This window comes from Cariama cristata, unplaced genomic scaffold (genome assembly GCF_000690535.1).
Source record: "Cariama cristata isolate BGI_N322 unplaced genomic scaffold, ASM69053v1 scaffold952, whole genome shotgun sequence".
Taxonomy (NCBI): domain Eukaryota; kingdom Metazoa; phylum Chordata; class Aves; order Cariamiformes; family Cariamidae; genus Cariama; species Cariama cristata.
Window position 1 is genome coordinate 7,229 of NW_009604179.1, and position 10,698 is coordinate 17,926.

Below are 10,698 nucleotides of genomic sequence, written 5' to 3' on the forward strand. Positions count from 1 at the left end.
AAACACAGTCAGTCATAACTTCTTCTGTTTATGGGAAAGAAAAGACTCAAAGCGTGCTGTAAGTAATGGTCAGAAGAACAGGATAGATCACACATGTCAGTTAAAGGGCTTAAGTTAAAGGAATCCTATTTCTATTATGGTAAAAATGCTTCTTTCCCATGTCACTTTGTAAACAGTAAGTAACTACACAAAATACAAATTCTAACCTATTAGGAGCAGTGGTGACAAAGCAATGCTTTTAATGCTCTTTAAAAAAAAATACTTTTGAAAGTATTTATTTGAAATATCCAAAGGGTTTAATTGTATTCTGTTTTTATAGTCAGAATTCTAACCACTTTTACATATAAAAAAAAAGTTAGGGCATTTCTTAAATTTCTGAATATCAGCCAAATAAACTACAAATTTCTGAATATCAGCTGAATAAACTACAAAAGGATCCATGCTTAAGATAAGTATCCACCAAGAGGTATATAATCAAGATTGAACTGTACTTGTATTCTTAATTCATTAGTGGAACTGTAAGGCCCTCTTCTGGATTATAAATTACTGCATGCAAGCAAAGTACATGGAAATGACAAAGCCAACCAACACTACAAGAAGATAAATATCTCAAATATATTTTCTTTATACTATTACCAATTTAATTTCCTGGTTTTCACATGTATCTGCCCGTCTCAGTTACTATAATTTAGTAGCTGGGAACAACTTCAACTTCTTAGTGGATTCTTAACGATAAAGCATTTCTTACGCTAATATTCATAAGCAGAGTGGACAGTCTAAAGGGAGTTGTGGGGAGTTTCTCCACAACTTTGTAGAAGACGCTGCGGTGCAGCCAAGTGATGCTTGCTTATGCTTATCAAGCAATAGCATACACAAACCGAGACATGTGGGTCTGCATATATACCTGCCTACATATGTACGTGACTTTCTGAAGTTCTGTCTGAAAATTTGGCTTATGCTACAGGGAGTGTAAAAAACAACGAAGAACTGTTACAATGGTCTTATCTCAAGTCTTCAAGGACTGTACAATTCCTTATAGGCCTTTTGATTAAATATACACACAAGGACTGTGAAGGTCTCACAAGTGTAACCTTCCAAGAGATTCACTTACTTGCCTAAGCAAACATTTAATATCGAAAAGTAAGATGCTTCTCCACAGACAGAAGGAAAGAAAATATTCTAGAATGTGCTGTACAGCATGGCATCATTTTAATGGATCCATCTCACTGTAAACAAGGGAACTTGAATCACAAATTTTCCTCTTTCTAAAAACAGCCACTTATGCTGTTTGGTCATGTACGGTAACAAGAAATCACATACACAGAAATGCAGGAACAGGGAGTAAGTATCCTATTAGTAAAAACTCTGTACAGAACATTAGACATAGTTTAATTGGACTGCACATTTTAAAAAAGAAGGATGCTGAAGAAACCTTCACACATCATTTTTTGGTAAGTTTCTGTCTCCCATCAGTGTAGGGCTAATTACGATGGTCCTTTTTCCGTACTTTTGATTTTGGTGCTGCCAAGAAGAAACAGAAACGGAGAAAAAACATCAGAAGTGAATTACAGTAATACCAGTGCCAGCATTCTTTTAAATTAGGTTGGGATCAAAATGGATCCATTAATGTGAAACCTACCATTGGGATTTTCTTGTCTGTAGAAAGCTTTTAACATTTCCACTGCTTCTTTGGCACGATAGCCAGAAATGCACTGTTCAAATTAAAATGATGTTCATAAGCGCATCTGAGAATAACATGTTCCATGCTTCATAATAATGCCTTAAGTACAGAATAATTGTAAACAACTGTATGGTCTATTTGGGGGTCAGAAAAATCTCCTTTTCAGGTTGAATACCTAATACGTTTCAAAAGTACTATGTTGAGGGTCAGTAAACAATTTCCTATATAACTTAAAGTTAGGCAAAACAAACTTTCTTAGTAACTTGCATAAAATTTTTATGCAATCTCCAATTTCTTTCTTATTAATGTGTTTCCAACTTACTTCATATACTCCTCAAGCACTTGGAAATGTAAGAGACATACACCTAGGTATTTGTAAATAAGATTCCTACCAGAAAACATTGGTCCACACACCTGTTCTTTATTGCTAAGAGTCAACTCTCAGACCTTTTTGGTCCTTCCAAAATACTCTTCCAGGCCATGAACATTAATGACAAAGCGTTTAAATGTCACTAACACGAAATGAGTCTCCACCCACACTAGAAAATAATGAAATACACCTATACATCCTGCTGCAGTTGCCTACAGAAACAAAGGATTTGTAGCAGCAAGAATCTTCCCCTTCCTTTCTTCTGAACATAGAGAAAAATTAAATACCACATGCCAACATTAGCAAATGAACACTCTTCCAGTACTGACTATACAAATGAATTCAGATGCTAGTCTCACAAACACCCTGACAGAAAGATGCTTAATATGTTTACACTCAACTGCCAAACAGTATCGTCTTGCTGACTGAAATTCTTTCCGAGCCTTGAGCCTTTAGTGCTTATTTACAATGCTGAAATACATTACTTGTTTTTTACATTCATTAAATCCTAAATGTTAAGTGTGGAAAAGAACTGTAAGAACCCTAATCAGTATTCTTGTATAAGGCAGGATCGTCTACAACCATGCATAATGTAATAACGCTATAAATACTCTCTATCTATATGTACGTATAGGTATACTAGTATAACGCTGTAAAGCATCTAGATTTATGTACACTATACCACCACTGAATGCTTGTCCAGCCTTTCTTAAAAGACAAAGATGCCTCATTCTCCCCACACACTCTGTTCCAGTCCTTCAGTATCCTTACTGTTCAGAAAGTTTCCTGGTATCTAAACTAAATCTCCTCTGCTACTTTTGCAGTCCTTATTTATTTTGGGATTTGAACTATATGAAGTAAGTCTAAGCTAACGCATTTTACCTCATATATGGATAGACTGGGAGCAAAAAATACAATCCTTTCCAGTGACTCAGCTAAAACCCAGTAACTTAGTAAGTTGCTGTTACTTGATCTTTATTGATTATGTGTTTGTACATTCTGCAGTTTAAAATAATTTTTCCCTCATCTCTTCCTGCAGCATACACTTACATTAATACAAGTATTACGCACCTTTTAGACGTATTTGTTCCTTACCTTGTCCCACGAGCATAATTTTTCCTTTCCTCTTTGATGCATTCTTTGAAATATTTTAAGTCTCTTATCAGGCTTTTCCTCAACTTAAGGACTTAATTTTTTTTACATTATTTTCTTGTTAAGTCAAGTTTACTTGACTTGGATCATCTTTCATCTGAGTCCTCTTAAACTGATGCATAACATTCTCAAAGCGTGGTAACAAAGCTAGGCACAGTACCCGAGCTGAAAAAACAAAGGAAAACATTTTATAGCTTACTTCAAATGGTTCTCCTGTGTCTACCATATCATCAGACGAGATGCTCAAAACTGAGCCACAGCCTCCAAATCGCTCATTTCGACAGCCATATACGACCCGTGGAATTTATGTGAATGAGTTAAGGTATTACGTTAAAGTGAAAAGCAAGCAGGAAGTACAGTAGCCTGACTGAAGTAGTCATTAAATTTCACTAAAATGTGCTTGTACTTTTCAAACTAAATTAGTTTGCAGTACAATTCCTCCCTCATAAAAATCAGAACTTACTTCTGAATAATGTAAGATGTATTGCTGAAGATGCACATCCAGCCTTCCTCAGAAAAGGAGAAGCATGAATCCCAAAGCAGAGGCATACAAAGCCACACTTTACCGATTGTTACGACATCCAAAACTGAACGCTGAATTGAAGTTAGCTTATTTTACATAATAACAGATATCTCTGAAATGAAATAATTGTTTGTCATAATTGCACCATTTCTCTTTCATTCTTGAGTCTCTCGTTATTTACCGAGCAGTAAATGGAGGAGGGTGCAGACTCTCACACCCTACGATGCTATCCCACTTGGCTTTGCCTGGCAGCATGAAGCCCTTCTCTGTGGGCTCACTGCCAAAACAGTAGCATTTTGACATATGGTTTCCCAGCACAAATAAGCATGGAAGGATACTCATCAAGCGCACGGCAGCTGCACACATGATACAAGGCTCTACGGTTACGTACAATACCGAGTGTGCAAACACATCTGTGTAATCTCTGTTGTGTTGCTTGCACCAGTCAAGGACTTGATCGATCGCCACCATTTCTGCATGTCGAGTAGCCTAGGAGATAAAAATAAACATTTTCTTCAAGTTCGCATGGATTCACAGCTTTGAGCTTCTCACTTGTACAGATAAAAATGAAATAAAAGGCAATGTCATAAAATTATTCTTTCAAGTCAAAGGCAAGATGGCCTGACATCTAATTTATTAATAATGCAATTATTCTCACTTCTGTTGAAGAAGTAATGTAATGCTTTCTTGAGAAGTCTCTTTTTAGTACACCTCCTTGCCGGTTCAAGTCACAGAAGCAATTTCACGCAGCCCAACCTGCAGAAGAAATACTCAGCCCAAGAAAGAATGTATTCGACCTCAGTCTCACATGCAGCAAACACAAGATCCACAAGCACAAACGAGTTTTTTTTCTTCTACCTGTTCCTAGGCAGAGTCTGCTCAGAAGTTCTCTCCCTGTCATGCCAGCATAGTAAGACAAGACATGAAGACAAGACTTGAGGCTCAAGGGACACACAAAGCCCACTAGGACAACTGACCTAGCCCACTGTGCTTCCAAGAGCAAGACTGCAGGCCGGGTTACTTCCCCTGGGAATACTAAGAAACTGCTCCTAGCTGGTACCTTTTCCTCCCTCTGACAGTGTTACTGTGCCCGCACGGAATCAATACGCTGTGAATATGCATTAATTTCAGTACATTTCTAGAACTGCTTGGCCTACTGCGTAGACACAGTATTTTTGGTTTGCATCAGGTTTAATGCTGCCTGGGAATATATACAGGTACAGCAAGTCCCTCAAGTAACAGGCAGGGATTGCAGCATACGCCTGATTACAAAAAGACAGAAGAATATTGATTTCTCTGTTTTTAATCCAAGACAATGGAATGATGAGTATCTCAGAAGTCACAGCAATAGGTATGGCACAAAAACCCGAACAGAGCTGTTGACTTTAATTGCAGAGAGACAAAAACACTCAGTAATGTCCCAGTATCGCTCTGGAATGTCTGCAGCAGTATGTTTTGTCGATCAAATGTCACAGCAAAAATATCACAAAGCACTGGTTATGGAAGGACTCTCCAGTTACAAAGTCTGATGCTTATTATTTGAATTAAGGCTGTTAGTATTTTCCTTCTTTTTAATCTATTCTGGATGGTTTTGACACAGGCATTAGACTAAATCAATCCAAATTATACTTGTACCTCTGCTACATATGTCTTTATATGATCTTAGGTAACTTCCTCTCAATACATGAACTTGGGTTAATGTTTTAGTACTGTGAAGATCTGTGGTGATAACTGTGAGATGCTCTACAATATATGGCAAAGGACTCATGTATAAGTAACTTAGTAGTAAGTTTAATACTATTTAAAAATGTTTTAAAACTCCTACAGAGACCTACGTTGCCTATGCCTACATTAGGAGTGTACAGCAAAACAGTGCTGAGGACCCAGCACCAATTCCAGGGAGTTCACACTGGCCTAGCTCCGGTTTAGTGCCATGGATGGTGTATTCCCAGCAACAGCTGGAGTGCATTCGGTATGCTCCCTGAGTGCACCTTTTCAGTATCGTTTCATCTGAAAAGGAGACACAAACCAAAGCATGGTGAGCAGACACAATCAAGAAATTTATTCCATAAATGCGCTTGTGAACCAAACTAACATAGTAACGAACCCATGCGGAATAAAAACGTGGATCTGAATCAATATGCAGACATGATTCCTCCAGACCTGCTAGTGAAATGCTGCCATGAAGGGTCCCTAGTTGAATCAATGGGATCACATCAGCTGAAGTCTCAGTGCACGCACCTTATGGAGACACGAAGCCCAACACCCTCTGGCAGAATGATGCCCCAGAACTACTACAGCTACTGTAACTCAAAAGTGTAAGTTGTGGCTATCCTAGTTTTGTGCCCCTCAGATGAGAAGAGACATGAATACCGTGTTGGCTTTTCAACTCCTGAGCACAAATTGAAAGCATATAAGCAATAAGCCTTTGTTACTAAAGGAGAACGTGCCTCTAATCTATGACACTACTTTATACCGAGTACACTGAGTAGCTTTTAGGCTTCTGCTGATCTTGGGCGTAGGAGTTAAGAAAAGCCATGCAGCTGCTGTAAGTCATACCGGCTTCTGCGGTAATAGAAGACAGCTACACAAAAGAGATTACACTAATATAGAATATTACTAAATCCCAGTGCATCCATATCTTAAGTAGTACATACTGGTTTGGTCATCTCACCTCGTGAAGACATGGGAACACCAGGACAAAGTCACCACAGGGTGAGAAAGGATTATCCAAGTTACAGAACAGTCTCCGTACAGAGACTAACTAGACTACGCCTCTTAACTCACCACATACAGTCATTAGTTTTCCAAGTTAAGATGACTACGGTAGAGGTTTATAAAAATGAAGAAAAATGTGGAAAACCAAACAATAAATAGTGATTTATTATTTTACATAATAAGCAGGCACCCAATGAAATTATCAGGCAGCAGATTTAAAACAAACAAAAGGAAGTACTCTTTCACAAAGCACGTAATTAAATTGTGGAACTCATTGCCACAGGATGCTATGGAAGCCAAAAGCATAAATGAGTTCAAAAAAGGTTTAGACAAATTCATGGAGGATATGCGCACAGACAGCTATCAGAAACAATGATCCAGATACACTCTTGGGCTCTGGAAGTCCCTAAGCTATTCACTTTCAGAAGTGGAAAGGATATGCAAGGGGAAGGTTTACACTCCTCTCTCCTTGCTTCTTCAGCTGCTTCCTTAAACATCTGCTAAAGGTCCCTCTTAAAGACAAGACATGGGGGAAAAAACTGACCTTCTAGGTCTGGCTCAAGTTTTTATTTTGTATTGAGCTATGACTACATAGTCTTTTTTATTGACTTGTTGTGTGTAAAATAACACACAAAAAAGATAATTTTTGAGTCACTGACTCAATTCATAAGCGATAAACCTCTACTGCTTTTTAACTTACCTAATCTTATACACTATTTTAAAGCCAAGGAAACAAAAGCAGGTAAGAGTAGCAAGGGAAAAAAAGAATTGTTAGAGTGGCAAATGGTGTTCCAAGGAGAAATTATTTGAGGCTGACATCAGTGGGGAAAAAGCCTTGACAAAACCTTAAAACACTGCCCCAAACTGTGGCAAATGTTTTACAGACAAATAAAGATACCATCACTGCCCTGAAAAGCTTACCTTCTAAATCTTAGACCAGAATTAACAAGTGAAAGTAAAGGGGGCCAAAGCTCAAAGTTGTGTATTATCTTGTGGCTTCATTAGTAATTTCAGAGTGCAAACCATACTTCATTTTCAATTATCGCGTACTGTAATTGCAAGGTGATCTGGGGAAAGACCTGTGCTACAGTGACCCAACAGGAGATAACAAAGAGGAGAAGTCTGCATCTATCAACAAAGGACCAAAGACAGCGAGCATCTTAGTGGGAAGCGAATGATTGCATCACGCATGGCAATAAAGATGCCAAAAAAAGAGGGGGTTCCAGTTGGGAAGGGTCACATATGTTATAAAGAAGAAAATTTTCAGGTTGGTCTGAGACTGTGAACAAGCAAGTGTGGGAGCTGCCAGAGGGAACACAGTACTGGCACCAGCTTGTGAATGTATCGCCAGGCTGCTGAAAACCAGCGTCTTGCACAGACACTTGTTGCATTATTGCCCAAGGAATACAAGTAATGATGTGCCGAACTATTTTGAAAGGCTGATGCCATAGGCACACTCCTAAAAAAATAAAATGGAAACAAACACAGCTGCACATAAACTCCCTTCTTCCAACAGCAACTTTTTCCAGAAGAATGCGATGGTGATCAATAATTTTGCAAATAACTTCCAGAGTAAGCAGCAGTACCTCTCAACATTTACGTGTTCTGCTATGGACATGCAGGACAGAAACACAAAGTATGCAAAGCGACAGGAGACAGACTGAAAAAATGGGAGAGCTTTCAGCAACTAAATCTTTTTGCCAAAACGAGCAGTTTAGGAACAGAATGAAAGCGGGCATAAAGATGACACTACCTGCTCCTAACTCCAGTCAGTTAGATCAGAGGGTGCAGGGACTTAGTTAAGGAGAAGACGGAATTTATTTGACACAAAGCCTAGTGGCAGGTTGATTCCCAAGCAAGAGCAGAATTGTAGGGAAGGACTGCAGACCTAACTGGATAAATGATCATTTTTTAAAAGCAGGAAGAAAGTTTTCAAGGAGTGAAAAAAACCAATATATTATAAAGCTACATTTTGGAGATCAGAAAGCACATGCTAAAGGAAGAATCACCAAACGTCAACCTTGCAAAACAAATTACATAAAAAGTAAAAATACCTAGAGACAAAACGTGTGAAAAAGGAGTTAGAACTACTACAGAGACCTTGAGATGAGGCTCAAATATAATTATAGTACTGCTCCAAAACAAAATTAGTATTTTGCCTTTTCAATAAAAATGACACAGAGAATGTGGTCAAAAGGCAGAATAACAGTATGAAAGCACAAATTTCAGCCTATGAGATACAGAATTAGGACTTTAAAATTATGAAATTGCCTAAGGCATGGAAGAGGGATGAGGGGCAAAACCCCAAGTTGATAGATCATCATCCATCAGAAAAATACTAAAGAACTCGTGCATGAGGCTGCCAATCTCATAGCAATGCTTTTAATACTCTCCCTTGACGTTATCACACGACTGAAACCTGTCAGAGCAAACAGAGTCACTGTAATGGAGACCAGGAAGGACATACAATCCTGACATCTACGGATCCAGGACAGTCTCAACAGCAAAACAGACAACATTGCAAACTTTGAAGGTAATACTATAAGGACTAGTCTATAAAAGGAAAATGAAGCAAAATACAATGTGGATTTACATAAGGCAGTTGACACTAACTTAACCTAGTAACTTTCTTTTTGTTTTTTCTAGGCAAGAGAAACACCAATCTCATCTCTCTGGACTTCTAGAATGCGTCTGGCACAGTGGAACACGTGAAATTATTGTCAGTCTGGGGAAAACAGCATAGCACCAGAAATGTAAGGTGAGCAAGCAAAGAAGAGAAGTTGCATTGAAAGGGGAAAGATTTGTCCAGAGGGAAATAATTAGCAAAGATGCTCAAAGATCATATTGCTTAAATGTTTTCAGTTGTGACACTGGCATTAACTGGAGAAACACCTACAGAAAACAGCTAACAATGTGATGTCTTTCATGTGATGGAAGACATCATCAGAAGAGACAGGGTCAGAGTGTCACTCAAGAGGTGGATGGCCTTATAGATGGGAGTGAAAAAAAAAAAATCAAAACAACAAATGAAGAATAACAAAATAGCATAAAAGACCAAGGAAGTCCAAGGAAGTTCCAGAAAAGATGGGTGGACTTAATTCCAGGGAGAACAGGAAGTATTGTTGTTATCAAACAAGGCACAAGAGAAAGTCCATCTGGAATAAAGCATACAGTTCTGGTTAAGTGAATACAAGAAAGATGAATCAAAGCTGGAATGGATGTATTCAAGAATTATAATGAACACAGAAAGAAAGCCTGTCTTCTGAGAGGAGATTAAACAGTTGGCTTGGGGAAAACAGGGAAAAACAAAAGCCAAAAGGGAATATGACTTAAAATACATCCAAGCTGTGTAAAATAATGGATGATGCTGGCACAAGAACAGAGAGATATAAATGGACCATAAAAAGTTTAAAACTCGAAATCAGATGTTTTCTAGCCATCTGAGGAATGATGTTCTGGAGCAGTCCTCCAATATGAGGTGGGATGAGAAATTATTTTTAAAACGGACCTTGACAAATTTATGATGTCTGCTAGAACTGCCTCAATGGTTCAAGAGGGTTTTTTTTCCCCAGGATTGTTCCTAAATAGTGCCAGAAATCATTAAGATAAAACTGAAAACAATTTCCTGCATTCACATTTCCCAGCAAGTGCCTCTTTCAAGCTTACATTTTCTTTTAGCCTATATGGAGCAATTAAGTATCTGATATAAAATTTAGAAGCACTGAGTACCCACCATTTCCAATCACTATAACATAAGCATTTATGAAAATTAAGCCCCAAAAGAATTGAAACTTGATCTAAACAGAAATTGAAAAACGGCTTGGCTTTCAAAGATATTAACAGTTTACCGTTTCCAAAATGCAGCCGAATTTTTTAAATCAGGCAACTTGGATTAAAGTACGTACCTTCAGACAGCCCTGATTTAACACCAAAAAAGTGTTCCCTAATATTGTTAAGCTGATTCTGATTTTGTTATCAGCCTTGTCAGTTATGTTCTGCCTGTTTATTAATGTGATTTTTACACAGCATTAGTATCTCTGGCACAATTTTCCCAAGAAGTACCTGCTTCCCCACAGTGTTTACAATGATTTAACTTGAGATACCTAGCTTCTCTGTCATCTGGCTTTCTTGAGTTGTATTAGAATTATCTTAAGATACGATGGATTGTCCCGTAGCATTAGTATAATGATTCATCTTTACATTTGTTACAGTTTTGAGCTTAAAAAATTCATTTTCAACTTTTATTATATTTTC

The 10,698-nt window shown here is 38.0% G+C and overlaps 1 protein-coding gene across 1 annotated transcript; it reads right to left on the reverse strand.

The window, feature by feature from the left end:
* Positions 1–1,480: 1,480 nt before the first annotated feature.
* On the reverse strand, positions 1,481–6,283 carry ADAT2 (adenosine deaminase, tRNA-specific 2). Its single transcript, XM_009695458.1, has 5 exons — positions 6,203–6,283; positions 4,065–4,215; positions 3,403–3,509; positions 1,640–1,712; positions 1,481–1,521 (listed from the first exon to the last, which is right to left on the reverse strand). Exons 1-5 carry the CDS (start codon positions 6,281–6,283, stop codon positions 1,481–1,483), a joined length of 453 nt encoding a protein of 150 aa, XP_009693760.1.
* Between the last annotated feature and the right edge of the window lie 4,415 nt (positions 6,284–10,698).

Excerpts from the sequence above, each read along its gene's own strand:
- ADAT2 (XM_009695458.1), bottom strand. The coding sequence starts at position 6,283 with ATGACTTACAGCAGCTGCATGGCTTTTCTTAACTCCTACGCCCAAGAT. Across the intron at positions 3,510-4,064 it reads AGCTGCCGTGCGCTTGATGA|AAATTCCACGGGTCGTATAT; the intron begins GTATCCTTCCAT and ends ACTCATTCACAT. Across the intron at positions 1,713-3,402 it reads ACACAGGAGAACCATTTGAA|TGCATTTCTGGCTATCGTGC; the intron begins GTAAGCTATAAA and ends TAATTTGAACAG.